Source organism: Herpailurus yagouaroundi, unplaced genomic scaffold, assembly GCF_014898765.1.
Source record: "Herpailurus yagouaroundi ecotype Mexico unplaced genomic scaffold, PumYag 196, whole genome shotgun sequence".
In the NCBI taxonomy this organism is placed as follows: domain Eukaryota; kingdom Metazoa; phylum Chordata; class Mammalia; order Carnivora; family Felidae; genus Herpailurus; species Herpailurus yagouaroundi.
The window spans coordinates 22,802,086-22,823,851 of NW_024412427.1; the positions used below are offsets into that span (position 1 = coordinate 22,802,086).

The window sequence follows — 21,766 nt, forward strand, 5'->3', positions numbered from 1 at the left end:
GGACACCTGTGATGAGTCAAGAGATGAGGAGCAGGAGTAGACAGGGACAGCCTGTCAGATTGACACAGGTCTGACACTTGTAAGAGGAATGGAGGGGAGGAGGTTTGGGGAGGAAGAGTCTCAGACTGCAATACTGCTCTGAGAAAGTGTCAGCCAAGCTGACGGGGAGCCCAGTAGCTAAGATAACCTAATGATAGCCCCGTGATGGGCAGGAATACCTCATCTTTAGTGATTCCATTGTGCTCAGGTCTAGGCTAGAAGCGTCCCAGGGATGCTTGAAGCATGGTCTCCATGCAATTGCTTTGGCGGATCCCATAGGTGCATCAGCTAGAGATGTGAACTAACTACAAATTGCCTCTTGAAGAGAGTTCTGAGGGGCACATCTTCATGACTGTCATATAAAGGCTTTTGTTTCTATATTATGTATTTGTATTGAACTTTGTCAATAAATAGATACCAATTAAAAAAAAAACAAAAGAAAAAGCTTTTAAAAGCAATTTAACATCAAGCCCAACACTTCCCTGCAATTTTTGAAATACGAATTAGCAAAAGGTGTATGTAAGTAAGGGAGTCTAGTGAAGTAGTTGTATTTTGAAGGAATTACAGTAGCTGTGGCAATCTTCAGAACTCCCCAAATGAAGTTGTTATAATTGTGAGACTTGCTGGCTTGGTCTGTGTAACAATGTGCCAGATTTTGAAACTCAGGACATAGCAAATCATTTTAAAAAAAAATTAAACAGCAGGTCCCCACGTAGAAGAGCAGTACCTCATTTCCAGAGTTAAATTGATACATATATACCCAAATAATTAGGAGTTCCATCTTATTAACTGTTTTTGTTAGTAATTTGTATGTGAAGGGAGTAAAAAAGGGAGAATGATAATTGGAAGGAAGCTTTCAGAAAGGCTCAAGATGATGCTTTTTTTCCCCCCAATATTATAATGCATTGACATGAAGACTTGGAAAATAATACATACAAATGTGGAATCAAGAGAAAGTGGGGCGCCTGGATGGCTTAGTAGGTAGAGCGTGAGACTCTTGATCTCGGGGTTGTGAGTTCAAGACCCACATTAGGCATAGAGCCTACTTAACATTAAAAAATTAAATAAATTTAAAAAGAGAGAAAGCGAATAACATGCTTACTTGAGTTGCAGATTTCATTGCACTTTGATGAAGAAAATCTAGAAATAAAATTTGCCAAAATCTCCACACAAAAATATATTATTCATAAGCACAAATGATTCCCAGGAACATCTATATATTATTCTCTGAGAAAGAAAGCAGAATAATAGATTTCCCCCCCCCAAGATAGTTAATGTTCTCAGCTCAAACATTTCATTTGTGGCCACATCACAGTAAATGCTGAATTCTTTGGTTAAACATATTTTCTACAATAGTTTTGGTTTTACCAAATGCATGGTAATTACATTGGTACTGAGAAAAAAAACATGCAACTGTAAAACCTCCAAAAGCAAGTGGCTTCTGCCTGGTCTTTAGTGGTACACACGTTCCATTTATACTATAAGGTGATTAGGACCTTTTAAAATGACAGATGAACATATCTTCACAACTATCTTCACTGCCATGGTAAATGCATTTTAATTCTGTGTATGCTGTGTTTAATTGTTTAGATCAGTAACTGCTTTAAAATGTCTCTCCAGTTATGCTCTACTAATTTTGTCTATGCCTCAACACCAAAAATGTTGATTGCTTCTACCCTGCAGCTGCACAGGAGTTTCAAGAAACAGACATCCTTCTAAAGAACCATTCCAGGTTGTCCAGCCAAAGGCTTGCACTCGGCAATTCTTTATGGGATTCTTGTTTTATACCCAGGTATCAGGAGACACCAAGGAGCACTGAGCATGACAGATGGCCCTGGAAATGCACTGATTCCTGGGACTTTTATTTCTCTAGAAAACTTGTCTCCAAGTGAAATCCCCATGAAACCAACCTCATCACTAATGTGGGCTGATTTAACCTTTCACCTCCGTATCTCTTATTCCTTTTGTTGGCCTTTGCTGGGTTATGTGTTTGTTTCAATGCTGAAGACTCCGCTCTTGAGACAATCCCATGGGATCAATTTCAAACTAAACAGGGAGATCTTTGACCTTTGCCTGGCAGAGTAAAAGCAAAGTAAGGCCTCTCCCAGAGTGACTGCCGACTTTCTTAAAAGGTTCGTGGAGGTACAAAGTAGCATTTGAGAAAACATTCCTCTTGCTAAAGTCTACACACCAATATCTGTTATGAATGACTAAAGCTGCACTATGGTAGCCAGTAGCCACACGTGACTATTTAAACTTATTTAATGAATTTCCATATGTTCATCAATGCCAAGGAAAATGAAAATCATGTAGGCAGCATCTGGTAACTGAATATACTCAGGAAGGCTTGCACACTGGGTCAGTAGCATTGACATCTTGCTATTCTTCTACTGTGTGTTTCTAAACCAGGTCGAGGATTCTAAGGGCCTCATGTTGCCTTACTTAAATAAGATTAGTAGGAAAGGTCTCTAAACTTAGATCCCTGAGCATCCTGCCATTGGTGGATCTATCACAAGTAACCAGTCATCCAAACATGGTGAAAGAAAGTACTATCTCTTGCCCCAACATATAGCATCATCTACTGGAATACTGCTCCTAACCCAAAATGTTACTATCTTCCTAGTCTCCAGGAAGAGACAGAAAACAACCAAAAAGCAAGCTTATGGAGGTCAGGAACAATCAACAATGGACAGTACATTGCATCAGTCAGTTGGATGCTACTGTCCACCCTGGAATGGAATGAGGATATTGATTACTTTCAAGGATTTGCTGAGAGATTCCTCACAGAAATCCATTGAAATTGTATGAAGTCCCAATATGCCAAACATCCACAAACATAACAGTACACTCTAAAAATGAAAAGTTAGAATACCTATGACAAAATGGTTCCACATGTTTTTAATTAAAGGTTTGACTCAATTCGGTAAAATGATCAATTCAACCAATATTGGTAGCTATAACATAGTTTTCGGAATCAACTTTTCCTTAAGAGCTTTGGCATCCCTCTCTTCGCTATGACCTTTGCCTAACAATCTGGCAACCCATGATAGAACCCAGCTTTTAGGAATACCGATTGGGACCAGCCTGTTTGTTTTTATATTTTATTTTGAATTCCTGGTTCAGAAATAACAACACTTGTGGACCAATTCACATTTTTATTTTATTGCCTTTTATTTTTATTACTGCCTAATCCCTGGGGCTATGGTGGGTGGGGCTCCTGAAATGTTGTATTTTTAGCCAAAATATTAACTCAAGAGAAACTCCTTGGGAAGGACAAATGCCGGAATATGTATGTCCATGCCATAATCTGCGTGTATTTCAGCTGGTATTAGTGGAATGCAGGTTGCTTTCCCTCTGAGTCCAGATGTTTTTCAATCCCATCCTAACCCAGCACTCCAGAAAGCTATTATCAATTATTCCATTGGGATTTCTGTCTGTACTTAACATGGTTCTTCTTTTGACAATGTTGAGCTGTGCCTCTCCCTCCCAATCCCCTCATTCAGTAGTTATTATTTTTTTTAATCTGCAGACTAGTTTATTACATTCTTTAACGGGAACTAGAATAAAGTCTTTAGAAAGGTACAGAATCTTCTAGGATGTCAAGAGTTGTCATCAATTTTTTTTAAAGTCTTTTTAAAGATTTTCTTAAAGACATTACTATACCTATACATACTCAGCAAAAGTTCACCAGCACAACACTGTTACTTCTTCCAGCTATCCAACACTGGAGAAACACCTAAATTTTGCCTTCATCCATCATTTGAGGTGCATAGCACAGGTAGCAGATTCCAAATAATCTGGATTCTATCCTTTGTCCCACAAGAGAGAACACAATGGGCTCTTGATTTCCAAATGGACAGTTTCCCCAGTTTGGGTCAGCAAGGAACTTAATCTTCATTTTTTGGAATGATAATCTTCACTCTACAATTTAATGTGAAATTGTTTTTAAATGATTATTTATGCCCTTATACTGGAAATGTATTTATCAGTTTTATTCTAATCAAGCCTTTATTCCCAGAAGCATGTGTACATGGAAATGTAGATGAAAAGAGGGATGGAAGTGTAATTAGGTTTTGTAACTAGATAGGCATTGCATTGTTCCTTCCCTTTAACAGTCTTAAAAGCTGTTTTAAAAACCCCTTTACTGAACATGTAATTTACTCAATTTGGTGACAACTGTTGAAAAATTAATCAGATTAGTGAATGTAACCCTGGCAACCCAGAAGCACAAGCCGGTTTTATGGCTATCGATCTATGTCTCAGATACACTTGGGTCGGCTTTGCTGGGAGTGATGACTCTATGTTCCAGCCTGCCACCCCTCCTCCAGAGCCCCAAGCATTTGTTTTCCCTGCTGTCTGCCTGGGTTTGGGATCTAACATGCCCCCCATTGTAGAGACTGGGAAATCAAGTGAAATGCCTTCCAGAATTTGCATAGCAAGTAAGTCAGGATGAGAGAGGAATTTAAATGTTCTGGTACTTGGCATATTACTCTGTTGATGTTGACTTTTTTTTTTTTTAACAGTGTCTATGGATTAAGTATTCAAAACCCAAAACTGCCCATGGCCTACCTTTGGCTAGACAGCCACTACTAGGGGAAAAAAGATCCGATACCCATCGCTAATTATCGCTGTAATTATTTTCCCCAAAGAAGATTGATTCTGTTTTCTACCTGTACCTGATCGAGGATGCTTAAAGCCAAAAGATAGAGATAGTTAAAATTGAAGCAGATACCTTCTCTAGTGGCATGAAATCTGAATGCCTAAAACATAAGCTAACACCCTGTTTTTCTTTCTCTCGGGTTTCACTGGTGTCTGAGTAAGTGAATATGCTGTGCTGTTTTCCTGGACACTCAGAATCAAACAGGCCTACCTACCCCATCCCATCGTGTCTGAATTACAAACTATTTTGAACATCATTTCTGTTCGTTTCCTTCCACCTATGCCTGTGTAGGGCAGCAGCACCAGTCTACAGCAATGCATCCTCTTGGACCATGCATTGTAATATCTTTCTCTTTCAAATTCCGTTCCACATAGTCATTTCTCATGTTCTGTTGGAAACCCCCAAAAAATTCATTCCACACTGTCATCCCTTTGTCCTAACCAGAACAACTCGATCGTGTCGAAGAAGGCATGAACCATATCAACCAAGACATGAAGGAGGCCGAGAAAAATTTAAAAGATTTAGGGAAATGCTGTGGCCTTTTCATATGTCCTTGTAACAAGTAGGTACTGGGTACCAGCTCTAATCTGTGGCGTCCAGTTTTCTTTCTTTCTTTTTATTTTTTTCTTTTTTAATGTCAAAGTGAATGTCTGAAGTTTTGTCTTTTTTTTCTTTGTCCTTTTCCATCTGCTTCATTCTGTGGGGATAAAATACTTGTGTTTAATCAGAACAACTGGAACGCATTGAGGAAGGGATGGACCAAATCAATAAGGACATGAAAGAAGCAGAAAAGAATTTGACGGACCTAGGAAAATTCTGCGGGCTTTGTGTGTGTCCCTGTAACAAGTAGGTGCTGCCTGCCTGCCTGAAGCTTTGGTTTCCCAAGGCCCATCTCCAAGCCTTGACAAGCTCATTCCTGCCAAGCACAGAGGCAGGATGAGCATGTGGCATGCAGAACAGATCAATACCGTCTCCAATGTATTCATCTCATAGCATAGATGATATTAGTAGGAGTTACTGTTGATGCATTAAAAATCAGGCATACTACAGTGAAAGCTTCACTGTCAGCAACTTTTATTGACGAACGTTTCAACATTTTCCAGAAAGTGTACCTTGAGCCAGAGACCAGCCTCAAGAAAGAGGCGCCCAGGGAATTTTCTTTTCCCCCAACCCCAAAAGCCAAAATTGCAGAGTTAGAAAAGACTGGGGGGTGAGTTTGGAAGTCGAGAAACACATATGTCATGGTTTGATTTTTTGGAAGAAAAAGAGGCCAGTAATTTGGCCTAAGCAAGCATCCGTAAGGTAGAGAGTATGAAAGAGATTCCCCCACCAGTTACCAAATCTGTCCAGCGATTAGACTATAGATGCCATAGCTGCACCCACTGCAGAGGCCATGAGCCCTTCAGCAAGAAGTGCTCAAGCTTTACTCAAATTGGACCCATCCCTCCAAAATTCTTCCTCTTGGAAGATCTACCTGTACACTGCCTAAAATGTTGAAATGTGTAGATTTTGCATGCACGACGTCACAAAACATTCAACTGTCCTCCAGGTTCTGCAACGCTTTTTTGGAATGTAGCAGAAATGTGACATGTGGTTATAAAGGTTTGCAACAGAAGGAACCTGAAAATGAGGGTTCTGGAAGATAGTCTCATTTGACTAGCGGTGAAAAAAAAAAAATGCATGAGTGGATTGTCCAACATGCATTTGGAAAATTAAACCCGTACCCAATCTCCCTCACTCCTCCCACCTCCCTTTGAACAGAAGCCTTTTTCCTAAAAGCTCTCCTGATCCTAGCTTTTAGAACAGCAATTGATGTTATTTCTAGCTGATTATATGACCATTCACATCCTTTAAACTTTGAGGCTGATTTTAAAATATCCCACTTCCTATTTAGGAGGGGGAGGGGCTCAATTTACAAATAAATTTAAAACTGTTTTAAAAGAATGATCTATGGTAAAGCCTGATTAACTGGAATCTAGCTAACTGGAACCTTCAAATGTATTGATACTTTTGCTTCCATCCACTTTTAGTAAAAAGAGACAATTGAGCAAAGTGGGGGGTGGAAATCACATCAGAGACTTAAAATGGTTTTCCTTGAAGGGCAACCTGGGAAGTTTGCATTCTGCCACTCAGTCTACATCCTATAACTTCCATACCTAAGGGAACCAAACAATAAGAGTTGATCTTCAGAAGAAAGGCCATCAGGCACATCAGGAGAAACTATAACCAAGGAAAAAGTCAGTCATGTTCACTACCCTAAAACTCGAAAGCAGGAAAGTGGCTTGAGAATCTAACAGATATTCAACAATCACCCCTGAAACAAAATTTTCCTCCATGGCCCACTGTTAATTAAGAAAGGCATTTAATTCACCAAGATGACTCATTGCTATGCATTCCAGTTAGTCAAGATTTACCTGTATATCCTTTTCAGTGGCCACTTGTCCCCCCAGGTGAGATTTCCACCTGTTTTGTGGTGAATTCCAACAGATACAATTTCCCCATTCTTCAACTGTGTGGAGAAAGTGTGGAGGCAGGCCCAACCCCGGTATGGATTCTAATGTTCAGATGAAACGATGGCCCCTACGAATTCCACATAGTAGTTGGCACTAATTCCTTATTGCACAAGAGACCCTAACTGAGCTTCAAAGCTTGACTGAAGTGTTCCCTATTGTGTGTAAATAATGCTTTAAAAACCATGTGTCACAATGCAGTGGCTGGTGGTGCCCTGGACTCTCTGAGGGCTTCGCCCTGTCTCAGCATGTTTCGAAGGACTATGGTAGATGTACGGCAGTTATGTGAGTCTATGTGCAGCATTGTGGGTGCAGTGATTCGCCTTCTTTCAGAAACGCAAACTTTCCCACCCCCTTGACTTGGCCAAAGATGGTATACCAGATATTTTACATAGCAGAAAACATCACAAGGTCCATATAACTTCTTTTAATGGGAGGAGGGAGGGGATGGGGAGTTGGAAAAAAACAAAGCCAGACTCTGAGCTCTATTAAATTAGTTTTTGGATGCTGTCCCATTGAGTGGGCCCATGGCTCTTTAGCACAGTAAATTCTGACAGCTCAGGGCTGTGGCGTTATACACTAGATTGTGGGAATTGCTGAAATTCCATTTGTACAATTTTCCAATTTATCTCCAGTGTTGCTTGGTTCTCAATCTGCAAATATTAGTATTAGAGCCAGTTTTAATAGATGGCTGTGATTCTCTAGTGCATGAAAAAAAGGGGGGGGGGAGGGCTAAATTCTGTTGTCTTATAATGGAAAATGTGAACATGGGACCAAAGGAAACTCTCTTGTTTTTTGGATGAAAAAGCATATGGTTTCTACTATGCAAAGAACCTAAAAACATCTTTGATTGCCTTAATCCAACACACTCACCAAAATATGCTGCACATGTTTCTATTGGGCACAACAGGTATGCCTGGATTTTAAGTTTATCTCCAAGGCAGCTCAGTGAAATATGGTCCATGGAGACCACACCAGTTCCAGACCACTCTCCCCTGTCACGCCCCAGGATAGCCTGAAGTAGGAGTTTGTAATCACTTCCACCCTGCCCACCCCCAGCCTGACAAAGAAGCTACTGAACCTGCGTTTCAAATCCTCATGAAGGCTATTACTGTCCTGCTAGTGCCTTTTTCGAGAATGGTCAACTCCTGGAGTAGTTTGGCTTAAATGAGAATGCTTCACTTTCTACTCATGCCTGTAGCTGGTGCATGAAGAAGACATAGAGGGATTTCCTTTTCTGGTGCTAGATGGCTTGTTCTCTCTTCTATTTTCCTGCATTCATTTCACTATGCCTCTTTTACTTTTTGTCTCTGTGGACAAAGGTTTGTACATCAACTAGATGTATAGTGACTGTTTGGAAGTACCGATATATTATCTAATTCAAATCACACTAGAGGCAACTCGAAGACCACCGCCCTTGGCCAACCACCAGTCCATTATGTCCTTCATGCAGAGTTGGAATAGCTAGTTCTGTACATGCATTGGGGGGAAAATTAAAACAGGGAATCTGCATGATGGTGTGTAAAAACTCAGTCAAGTGTGTTTTTCTTGATGACAGTGTGTTGCTGTGGTGTGATGTACACACTCTACTTGGCAGTCTTGTTATGTGTCTGTCTGCCAGTATGTTTTTCTGTGTGTTTTGTGTCTCAAAATATAACCATGCCACTGAAATAGAACTGAATGTCCTCCAGCTACCTTAATCTTTGTCTTAAATCCAACGAAACTGCAAAAAGAAACCAAAACAAGAACAACCTTTGGGGCAAAGGTTACAGTCTAGACAATTGCAATTGGCTCAATTGGAAATGAAATGCTGAGTAGCTGAGGCATGGTGGTGGCCAACTGTTTCGGTCCAGATTATGATATATCGGTATTCTCTAATGCCTCAAATTAAAACCCATTTGCTTGGTTCGGTTCTTCGCTTGAAGAGGTAACCATTGTTGTGAGCTTGATGCTCCACCCCCTTGCCTTGTCACTCACCCTCTCTTTTGCATAGGCTTAAATCAAGTGATGCTTACAAAAAAGCCTGGGGTAATAATCAGGATGGAGTGGTGGCCAGCCAGCCTGCTCGTGTGGTGGATGAACGGGAGCAGATGGCCATCAGTGGTGGCTTCATTCGGAGGTGAGCTGTGTGCAGCCAGTCCTATAGCAGTTATCTATTATTGAGTAACAAATCACCCCAAGCTGAGTGGTTCTTAAAGCAACAACCATTTTACTAGTTACTTATAAATATGTATGTTGGCTGGACAGTTCTTCCAAGAGCCCCTCTTGGGCTCCCTCATTACATGCAGACTGGCGCGGGATCACCCAAGATGGTCTCACTCATTTGTCTGTTGGTTGGCTGGGCAGGGCACCTCATTCTCTTCCGTGTAGTCCCTCCAGCAGAAAAGCCCTGGTTTCTGACGTCGTGGTGGCAGCATTCCAAGCATTGTGCTCCAACGCACAAGCACTTACCACAAACCTTGTCAGCTTTGCCAGTTTCATCAGACAAAGCAGGTCATGTGACCACATCCAGTATCAGTGCAGCAGAAAATGGGCATCTATCTCATTCCACAAACTTAATTGAACAGAACTTACTAAAGAGATTGTTTATAGAGGCATGGGCAGGGCTAATAACAAGCAATAGTACATCACTTGTGGACTAGCAGCAGCAGGAAGAGTCCTAAAGGGACAGGAGCTATTGTTAGAACCTGACAATAGTTACCACTGTGGGTGAGAGACTGTAGAGAAATGCAGCTGTTGCAAAACCAGCAGGAAACGAGAAAGGGAAATAAGTGCCCTCACTCCTGTCTCCTCTTGCCCTCCAGTATCTCACTGGTCACCACCAAAGTCTAGCTGGAGGGTAAGAGAAGCTGGGTGATGTAGTTGTAGAGAGGCCAGCATCTCTGGGGAGAGAGCAAAACCAGTCAAACAATGGATCTGGGGGTACAAATAGAGAATAACAAGCATACCTGACTTCTTATTTCCTTTGAGACCTGGAAGCAAAAGCCAACTTAAATACCCATTTAAAAATCTCAAATTACACAGATCTGCCTATCCAGAATTCAGCTCTCAGGAGACTAGGAAACAAAATAATAATGACAAATATTCCTGTTGTTAAAAAGAAAAGGGAAAAAAAAATGATTCCCTTTTACAGGCTACTATGGAGCACAGCAGTGACTAGGGTACCATTGACTAGAGTGGTGTACAGATAGTTACACATCTATCTGTTCCTGGACCATTGTAGCTGATATTACCAACCAATAATCCAGATTCAAGTGACAGCTTACTGTCACTTAGGTATAAGTTCTATAAAGCCTCATAGTTGACAATTCTATTCTTGCTTCTATTTGCTCCCAGGGAAACTAGACCAAGCGTTCTCAATCTTGGGTGCACATTAGAGTACCTGAGGCTATTTTTTTTAAAACATCGGGACTTGAGCCTAACCTACACCAACTGAATCAGAATCTCTAGTAGTGAGACCCAGGCTCAGGTGATTTGTTGAGAATCATAGAACTAGAAGTAGGCCTTAGCTGTTGATGATCATTAAAATAAACTTTTATGTTAAAAAGCTAGGAAGTTCTCCTTTAATTTCCCCTGGTCTCGTCTGCTTTAAAAACTTTAGTGAAACAGTCAACTCTGGAGGTTACCATGGGGAATGGGTTTTTTACCCCTCTGGACATTTTTAGGCTATCACCATCTGCAGTGGTAAAATGTTAATTAGCCAGTACATTCTAGAATGAGTACTTACCACTTGCAATAAAGAGCTACTACCTTTGTAACTTTCAAGCTGAGCTATGAAAAAATGGCAAGATGGTAAGGCACTTTGAGAGCCAACTCCTTCCTCCCCAAAATGGGACAATAATCTTTTATCGCAATTTCTTCCCTTGAAATCACCCATTTGCAATGCCACCAAAACCCCCATTGCATTGAAATCTGAGCAAATAGAAATCATCTTGAACAAGTAGCTCCCTTTGGAGTTCTTGGGAGCAAGCTGGATTAAGGGGCAGACTGTAATTATCATTACCCTTCCCATGGATGTTTGTTCCAAATGGGGAAGAACATGAGCAGAGAAATTCTCTGACTTAACACAATAAGCCTTTTCTTTCATTCTAAATTTAACTCTTGGAGACGTTGGTTGACATCTCAGAAGGAAAATACAGTTTCTAACTAGCTCCATCTTCATTCTCCAACTTATAATGCTCCCAACTAAAATGACTTTATTCTTAAAAAATGAAACTTGAGATAAACATGTGAAGAGAGGAAGCAATGAGCTGGTGGAAATGAGAGAAGTAGATAATCTATTTAATATGCCTTCTTTATAAACTCAAGCGTTCAAAAATGAAATTTAAAGATTATTTTCTATGGTAGGGGCACCTGGCTGACTCAGTCAGTGGAACATGTGACTCTTGATCTTGGGGTTGTGGGTTCGAGCCCCACGTTGGGTGTAGAGATTACTTAAATATTAAAAAAAAATTATTTTCGGGGCGCCTGGGTGGCTCAGTCGGTTAAGCGGCCGACTTCGGCTCAGGTCATGATCTCGCAGTCCGTGGGTTCAAGCCCCGCGTCGGGCTCTGTGCTGACAGCTCAGAGCCTAGAGCCTGGAGCCTGTTTTGGACTCTGTGTCTCCCTCTCTCTGACCCTCCCCCGTTCATGCTCTCTCTCTGTCTCAAAAATAAATAAACGTTAAAAAAATTTTTAAAAAATTATTTTCTAATGTATAAAAGCTAAAATGTTCTCATATTGAAGAGTGAAGGTAGATAGGATTGATACCTAGGCATCTACAGATTTTCCCTAAGCTTTGAGTCCTTGGTATTTGAGATTTTTCTCACATTCTACCTTCTAAAAATTGCCATTTTGACTCCCAGGGTAACAAATGATGCCCGAGAAAATGAAATGGATGAAAATCTGGAGCAGGTGAGCGGTATCATTGGGAACCTCCGTCACATGGCCCTGGATATGGGCAATGAGATTGATACACAGAATCGCCAGATCGACAGGATCATGGAGAAGGTAAGCTTGTGGCAGTTAACAAGTTTCCACTGTTCATTACTTCTTCTGAAATAACCACTGAGGAAGGATGAAGGACATAATAAGACCCTCAAGCCATGATACTGGGTTCAGGCACACCAATAGGTGGAAGTTTCCCCTTATTTTCCAAGACACAAATTCACCAACATATAAGTAAACAAGAGGGTAGAATCTAGCAGATATTCCCATTTCAAGCATTGTGCTAGGCACCAAAGGACATAAATATGAGAAGGACATCATCCCCACTAGTAAGAAACTCACAGCCTATGGGAGGCAGTGAGCCTCCAGATGAATTTATATAATTTGCCAAGAGAGCCACACATAAAATTCAAAGTAGGGTTAGATGAGGGAAGATTTCAAGAGTTAAGTTATAGGACAGTCTCCCAAATAAAAGTCAAATTGAGCCTTGAAGGTTGGTTAGGAGCTTGTCAAGAGATGATGTAGGAATATAATCAGGAAATATGGGAAAGAGTACTTACTTTAGTTTAACCAGAAAATGAATATGAGCTTTGATTTTATAAATGCCAAAGCTTTCATGATAGTTCAAAAAGGCCCACATTCCTTTTCTAGTTCAGCAGTTCACATGTCCAGATCTCAAAATAGAGAGCATAATCTGGTGAAGTTGAATTCACACAAGGACACCAGATGTGGCTCTAAGACTGAACCCCCTGGTGTCAACAAGAGGCATAAGGAAAAGTGGAGAGAATAGAATGGGAAGGAATGGGTTTGGGGGCTTGAGATTGGAAAAGAACAGAAAGAAACACTAGGTAGCTTTTATAAAAAGATTTGGGGCACCAAAACCTGATATCCCACACTATACAAATCTGACATACTTTCTATGATCTTGTATTCTGTCCCCTCCCCAATCAATAGAGTCCTGAATATTGCTTATAATCTCCTAAAATGTCAAAATGACAACAGGAAGAAATAGATACATTATAAGTTTAGTGGCCATCATGCATCTATAATCAATTCTAGTTGGCTAATCTTATATTGTATGACTTTATTCCCTGGAGGATGTTGAAGTTCTGAGCCTGAAGCCCTGAGTTTCTTCTAAATAATTCATTCCACTTTGGTGAGCAGAGAAGGATGCTTTGAATCAGAAGGCTAAATACTGAGTTTCTTGGAACCCAAGACTTGAAAAAGGAAGTAGACATAAAGGGAATACTTTGCCTTATTGTGCTCTATGTGCCCCATATTAAAAATATCTGATTGCATAATATTTTGCCCGATCAATATTGAGCTATATAAATGTCAGTGCTGGTTAGCAAAAAGCTTGTGCTTTGCTGACTTTTGCAAGTCATGACATACTTATCCTTGCTAAGAGCCTTTGATATGCTAAAGCTTTTAAAGCTGTGCAAATCAATAGATTTTACAACAATATTGAGAGTTTCAAAAAGCACTGGAGCCAACACAGACTGACCTGCCCATGATGGCCCAGAAAAATGAACTAAGAAATAATTGCTGAACCACCTTCCATCAGGAAATGATTTGAAAAAACAAGAAGTACTCATTTTCTGTCAATGGACCCAATTTACTCACGGATGTAGAGAGATAATGTACCTCTAACTCAATTAGAGTTCCAGAAGGAGAACTTTTACTAAGAGAGAGGGGTCAAACCTTTATTGATGGAGTTGGACTTTAAGCACAAAAAGTGTTCCTGGAAAGGCAAGTGGCATCTTAATTTTGCCACTTTGCATTTCTAGTTCTTTTCTCTAGGGAAAACCTTTCATTTGGGGCCCAATTTACTACAAGGACAAAGACATATGCAGCCATGAGGTATAATTGGAAGGCAGGCAAGTGGATGGGAAATAGCCGTTATGGTTTGTATCATCCTTTTAGGTGTGGAATTGCTTAAGAAGTGAGAGAGGGGTCTAGTTGCCTTCGAATAACCAGCCTGGGTCTTACTCCCCAATTCATAATCTAAACATGATTAGATAGAGTCCATTTCAACCCAGCGTTGCCCCAAATGATACATGTTATATGAGCTGCACAATTATTAATAGACTTCTACCTTCTCATGTAAATTCTCACTTCTGATAACAAGTAACAGTTTAGAAGGTCTCCTGCATATTTAAGAGTAAATTAAAATCACACTGTAAGAGTAAAGAGAATCCTCTGATGTTTCTCCCATATTCTCTCATGACCCCAACAACAACCTTCTCCCTACCCCATCAATCATGATCCTTTCTCATCACTTGGATTGATAGTGAAGTTTGGGAAGTCCAAAACAATGTAATTTTTTTTATGTTTATTTATTTTTGAGGGAGAGCAAGCGAGCATGAGTGGAGGAGGGGCAGAGAGAGAAGGAGTCAGATGAGGCAAAGTGGGCTCTGTACTAACAGCAGAGAACCCCATGTGGGGCTCGAACTCACAAACTGTGAGATCATGACCTGAGCTGAAGTGGAACACTTAACCACCCAGGTGCACCCAAAGCAATGTAATTTTAATATGTCCCCATGGACTGTCAAGAAATTACTTTGTCTATTTAAAAACCTTGCTTTCTGCTTTGAGTTATTTATATATATACAATCTTCTAAGGTTAAAGTGGTACAGTTCTTTCAGAAAACTACTAAAATGGGGCAAGTTTATATTAGTTGTTTTATGTTGCTCAGGAAGTAGTGGTATTCAAACTTTGAATTTTTTTTAATGTTATTTATTTTTGAGAGAGAGAGAGAAAGAAAGAGAGAAAGCGTGAGTGAGGGAGGGACAGAGAGAGAGGCAGAGAAGCAGGCTCCAGGTTCTGAGTTGTCACCGAAGAACCTGACGCGGGGCTTAAACCCACAAACTGTGAGATCATGACCTGAACCGAAGTCGGACACTTAACCAACTGAGCCACCCAGGTGCCCCGGTATTCAAACTTTGATTTAAAGTTGTCAGTGTTGGTGGTAGGGGCAACTGGGTAGCTGGGTTGGTTGAGTGATTCTTGATTTCAGCTCAGGTCATGATCCCAGGGTCATGGGATCAGGCCCCACATGGGGCTCTGTGCTGAGTGTGGAGCCTGCTTGGGATTTTGTCTCTGTCTCTGTCTCCCTCTGCCACTCTTTTCTGCTTGTGCATTCTCTCTCTTTCTCCCTAAAAAAAAAATTAAAAAAAAAAACCAACAAGAAAGAAAAAAAGGAAGAAAGTATCTAAAGTTGTCAGCAGTAGATGACACACACACAGTGAAATACAGTGAAGCTGAAGCTTTTAGCATTCCTTGAATTCTCCTATCAATGAGGAAACACAGCATTTGAAAACTAAGACCTCAGGTTCCAACAGCACTCACCAGCTTCGTGACCTGATTTTTTCATCTGGAAGATAATAAGGAACCAGTTCAAACCTCAGATGAGAATGGGCTGCTATGTAGGGTAATAAACATCTACTTCTGGCATTCTGAGCAGGGGCCTAAAAGCTACCTGCCATGGTCTGAAGCTGATATTTCTAGAGTGTTCAGAAGGGTGGTGGGCTAATGAGCTCCTTCTAACTCTTACTGGCTCAGTGGGGGGCAGGGGGGGGGGGTCATCCTTGCTTTCTCACAGGGCAAATCATGTAGCATATTGGGTATGCCAGCAAGCTTAAGATTCTCTAAATAGAAATGTGAAAACTGGGGTGGGCTATATTCCATAAATACAGTCCTAAAGCATATAAACAGAATGAACACAGGCATTCTCCAAATACCAGGAAGACATCTAAAAGGAGATTACCTCAGGATTTTTTTCCTAAAAGATCCTATTTCTGTTATACAATAAAGAGGTAGAACCTTTTGCATCAGATATATGGGCTTGAATTTTGATTGCTTCAGAGAAAATTTAGGTGGAAATCACAGATGTTTATTGAACATAGGTTTGTTCCAGAACCTTTGACGATATCCAAAGAATAACCTCATGTTATACTTCAAAATATCCCTTTTCACCACCAGGTGAAGGCTCACCAGTGCATTCTTAATGCAAGAGTTTCTACAATGTTTACCTCCAGAAATGCCACCCATTTTCAAATGAATGATTTTCTTCATTTGAGCTTTCCTCAGTGTATAGTCTGGAAAAAATAGCATAATTCAATCTGCAGGAACATTTCACACTGGTCTGAGCCTTTAATTTTCCTTTGCACCAAATGGTCATTATTTCTGATAGAATTTATAGCTAAAGAGGGAAGATTTAAGAACCAAGTAAAATTGGAAAGAATACCTATTTTCCAAATCAGTAAACTAAGGTCCAGAATATGAGTCTATAGATCAAAACAATCAAGGCGAATTAATGTTCTTACCTGTTGTGAAAGTCAACTTTTGGTTATCCAAACAGATGGTAGGAAGCTATCGCCAGATAATTCAGAATTACAGTAATCTAGCAATATTTGTATTTTAACTTGGCAAATTTCTAGTTGAATGTTGGTAACTCTAATTGTGCTGGGAATTCACAATTAAACTGAATAAAGAATATCCAATTTGGTGGAGGCAGGAAAGTACCAAGTACCATAGTAGATGCAAAGTCAGTAATCAGTGAATAAATACTGGTTGATAGAAAAACAGTTGTTTCCCACACTGCCTCTCGGCTTCCTGCTTCTCTTCTGAGGCTGGGGAGGGGCAGACACCATTACCAATCACGCTGGGACAAAACAACAGCCTAAACAGAATCTTCATATTTGCCTCTGCTTGCTGACTCATACCTTTCTCAGTGGTGTTGGGAATACTTCATTTTCTGGGGTTTAAAAGTTTATTATGGTAGCAACTCTGGGTTTCATGCTATATATACAGCAAAAGGTAACCCAGGCAGTGAGATCAGTCAAGGCACAAAATTATGATAAAAGTCCCCTTGTTAAAACAAGTCAACGAATTATAAGGGGCACCTGGCTGGTTCAGCCAGTAGAGCATGTAACTCTTGATCTTGGGGTCATGAGTTCAAGCCCCATATGGGGCGTGGAGCCTACTTTAATAAAAAAAAAAAAAAAGGCAATTATCAGGCTTACAGGAGTGAGTCTTCAGAAATGAGGCCTAAAATAATTTTTTGTATTTATTTTTGAGAGAGAGAAAGACAGAGGTGAATGGGAGAGGGGCAGAGAGGGAGACATGGAATCCAAAGCAGGCTCCAGGCTCTAAGCTGTCAGCACAGAGCCCGACGCATGGCTCAAACTCACAAACCATGACATCATGACCTGAGCTGGAGTCGGACACTTAGCTGACTGAGCCACCCAGGTGCCCTGAGGCCTAAAATTATTAAACATCCCTAAAACAGGTCAAGTTTTCATCCAATTACTATAATTGCAAGATATGATATATTGAGTACTTAATCTTTGTAAAAAATTATTCTAACATATGATATATATAAACTCATTTCATTTTCACAGCAGACCTAGGTACTATAATGATTAACATAATGATTACCAGTGTGGACTCTGACTCCAGGCTGCCTGGTTTCCTCATTGGGAAAAATTAATTAATAATAATATAAAAGAATTAATAATAATATACATCTCATAGTTGATATTAATCTTGATGTTGTCAAAGTTGAATGAATGGGATATAATAGACACTCATGGTTGTTAGCAATATTCTTTTTTATTCCCAGCTTATGGACAAGAAAGCTGAGGCCCCAAGATGTTATGTAATTGGCCCAAAATGATACTGCTAATAAGGTAGCCATGATTTGAATCCAACTGTATAAGTGGTGGTAATTCAACTCAATCCAACAGATGTGAATACCTAACATAGAAGTCATTGGGTGTCATTCCAGGATAGAAAGATAAATGATGTAACACTGTCCTTAAAAGGATAACCTCTGGTAGGTTTAAACAGTCATGAGAGCTAAGATCAAGCTTCTTTGATCATGTCTAAGTAGAGCCACAGGAAATGGTTCGGGAATCACAAGAGAAGAGAGGGTTAATTCTGACTGGGGGAGTTTCAAGATGCCTTCATTCAAGAAGGGGGCACTTCAATAGACCAAGAAGGAAGAATGGAATGTCAAAAGGTAACCTGAATTGTGTTTTCTTTTCCCTTTTTCTAGGCTGATTCCAACAAAACCAGAATTGATGAGGCCAACCAACGTGCAACAAAGATGCTGGGGAGTGGTTAAATGTGCCCACCTGTGTTCTCTTCCAAATGCTGTTGGGCAAAATAGCACCTTCATGCTTTTCTCATCGTATTACCTAGTAGGTCTGCACACATACACACATCAGTCCACTCCCATTGTGAATGTTGTCTTGTGTCATTCATCACCTTCCAAACAATATTATGTGTTTTGTTCTTTCTGGGTCTCTTTCTTTCCAAAGGTTGTATATAGTAGTCATTTGGTGGCTCTAACTCCCTACATAAGATGTCTTGGGTTTCATTTTTCCTTTTCTCTCCTCAGTGGTGTTTGCTGAATGACAACAATTTAGGAATGCTCAATGTGCTGTTGATTCTTTCAATACACAGTATTGTTCTTGTAAAACTGTGACATTCCACAGAGCTACTGCCACTGTCCTTTCCCTGGGTGTCAGGCTCTGAAACTCTCAAAATTTGCTGTCCTTGGTTCCTCATGGCTGTCATCTGTCTTTATGATTTCATGATTAGACAATGTGGAATTACATAACAGGCATTGCACTAAAAGTGATGTGATTTATGCATTTATGCATGAGAACTAAATAGATTTTTAGATTCCTACTTAAACAAAATCTTTCCATGACAGTAGCATACTGATGAGAAAACACACACACACACACACACACACACACACACACACACACCAACAGAAACAACAAAACAACAAAGCATGCTCAGTATTGAGACACTGTCAAGATTAAGTTATACCAGCAAAACTGAAGTAGTGTCACTTTATTTCTGTCAATATATAGACTTATTAATCATAATCATCCTTTTTTTAAAAAAAGAATTAAAAAAAAAAGATGGATTTGACACACTCACCACTTAATCATTTCCAGCAAAATATACGTTTGGATGAACTATGTCAAATGAATGTAATATAGGATTTGTTTGCTGCTTTTGAAGGCTATGTTTTGGAGAAAGCAATCTTGCTGTGAAACAGTGTGGAGATGTAAATTTTATAAGGCTGACTCTTTTTAATCACCATTTCCCCCTGTGGTTTGTTATCAGTACAATTCTCTGTTGCTTAATCTAGAGCTATGCACACCAAATTGCTGAGATATTTAGTAGCTGATAAAGAAATCTTAAAAAAAAATAATATAAATGAATGAAATATAGATAAACTGTGAGATAAATATCATTACAGCATGTAATATTAAATTCCTCCTGTCTCCTCTGTCAGTTTGTGAAGTGATTGACATTTTGTAGCTAGTTTAAAATTATTAAAAATTATAGACCTCAGATGTCTGCTTTAATTTCTTCATGGACTCCGTCTGATTTTGCAATCACATGAGAAGGGGAAGCCTGGCTCCTCCATCCCATTGCTCCGAAAAAGCAGTTCTGCATGCTGAGAACACTGTATGGGGGGAAAAAAAAAACACTGTATGAAAAAAAAAAAAAATGTTCCTTTTAGACACGATTCCAATGGCGGGTGACACTTGGCTTGATTTTTATAATCTGTTTCAGAAATACTTGTGTGTCGATTCAGTGTCAGCTATGTGCGAAAATGTAGTTTTCCAGAAGATAGAAAAAATGTCTATGGAAAAAATCTGTGGTACTCAGACTTGACCCAACATAGATTTAGGTATAACGGGTATCAGTCAACTCTTCCTTCCTCTCCCACACACCAAAAGTGAACCCTCCACAACCACATTGCTGATACCCCCGCTTTTTTTTAACAGCTTTATTGATGTATTATACAATTCACCCATTTGAAGTATATAATTCAATGGTTTTTAGTATATTCACAGAGTTGCACAATCTAGTATTAGAATATTTTTATCACCCCAAAAAGAAACCCCATACCTATTAGCAGTCACTCCCATACCACACCCACCAGCCATAGGCAACCTCTAGTTTATGTTCTGTCTCTATAGATTTGCCTGTTTGAACATTTCATATAAATGGAATTATACAGTATGTGGTGGCTTTGTGTCCAGCTTCTTTTACTTATCATAATGTTTTCAAAGTTCATCCATGTTGTAGCATGTAACAGAACCCCATTCCTTTTAAGGCCAAATAATATCCATTGTGTGTGGCTACCACATTTTGTTTGCCCATTCATCCATTGACGGACATTCAAGTCGTTCCCACTTTTTGGCTATTATGAGTTAGGCTGCTATGGACGTTCGTGTGCAAGTCTTTGTGCAGACATGTTTCCAGTTCTTTTTACGTCATCATTGTTACCACCATCATTGCTTCTGTCACCATTGAAGCCAACACTTCCACCACCATCATCTCCACCAGCACCTGTACCACCCCTCTCCCCACCATTGCCACTACTTGCCACCTTCCCCTTTCTGCCTCCTCTGCAACTTCATCATCTTCCATAATACCTTCAGCATCTCCACCGTTATCACTGCTATCATCCCAGTCACTACAATCACATCCACCACCTGCCACCACTGTCATCGCCCTCACCTCCACCTTCGGCATCACCTTCGCCATCACCACCATTACCTCCCTCACCTCCACTACCTCCTCTGCCTCTCTCTCCTGCCCCGTAATATCAATAGAGATGAATTCATCCTGGATGCCTTGATTGGCCACCAGATAATTTCATCCCTGAAAGGAGTTCTGGATGTTTGCTAAGAGAAGTTAAGGAACGAAAACAGTGATGACAAACTCATTCTCAACAAATCTTTGCAGTTCTTCACCCTCTTGCCAAGCCTCAGAACAAGTTCTAGACATACCCAGATACTCAGGGAAGTTATTCTGAGAAATAACTATAACAACATATTTCTTCTTTAAAGTTAAAGTAGTAGAAAGGATGCTAGAATATGGAGAAAGTGAATAAATATTCCGCATATATGAAAGCTGCTAAGGGGTCAACGTATGGGTCATATTAGAAAGTTCTGTCCCCAGGGCGCCTGGGTGGCTCATTTGGTTAAGTGTCCAACTCTTGGTTTTGGCTCAGGTCATGATCTTGCGGTTCGTGAGTTCAAGCCCCACATCAGGGTCTGCACTGGCAGCAGAACCTGGTTGGGATTCTCTCTCTCTCTCTCTCTCTCTCTCTCTCTCTCAGAATCAATAAATAAACTTAAAAGAAAAGAAAATTCTGTCCCAAATTCCATATCCTCTCAATCATCTCCACTCACTCAGGTGAGTGAATGTTTGTGTTATTAAAACCCCATACTGGATACATGAAAAGTGAGATACAAGCATTTTGCTTTAAGCCTATGACATAATTCATTCTGAAACACATTTTCTTGGGTAACTGAGTTTGTCCAGCCTCAACTCGTATGCAGTCAGTTTCTTTTGGCTAAAGGAGTACATGTTCCCTGGGGATGAATCAGCTCTGGGTAGGAACCAAGTCAGGAAGTACATTAGAAATATAATTACTGGGACAAGGCTGAATCTTCTGTCTCCCTCATCCATGGCCCTTCTACAAACAACCAGAAAGTGAAAGGTGGTCTCAGGTCCTAGGAGCAGTGTCCTTTCCTCTGGCCTATCTCTTCATTTGTAGTTTCAGTTTCCCTTTTTTCACATTCTCCC

The 21,766-nt window shown here is 40.2% G+C and overlaps 1 protein-coding gene across 5 annotated transcripts in view; it reads left to right on the plus strand.

Annotated features, from left to right (window-relative positions):
- SNAP25 (synaptosome associated protein 25) overlaps positions 1 to 19,513 on the plus strand; it is an 85,490-nt gene extending 65,977 nt beyond the window's left edge. For 4 of the 5 annotated variants that reach the window (XM_040447696.1, XM_040447695.1, XM_040447698.1 and 1 more), the window contains 4 exons: positions 5,428 to 5,545; positions 9,203 to 9,328; positions 12,054 to 12,198; positions 18,195 to 19,513. In XM_040447696.1, coding sequence (XP_040303630.1) covers positions 5,428 to 5,545; positions 9,203 to 9,328; positions 12,054 to 12,198; positions 18,195 to 18,263 — 458 coding nt within the window. In that variant the 3' untranslated portion in view covers positions 18,264 to 19,513. Of the gene's footprint in view, positions 1 to 5,143; positions 5,262 to 5,427; positions 5,546 to 9,202; positions 9,329 to 12,053; positions 12,199 to 18,194 lie in introns of all 5 variants that reach the window. The other variant, XM_040447700.1, reaches the window with a different exon arrangement.
- The last annotated feature ends 2,253 nt before the right edge of the window (positions 19,514 to 21,766 follow it).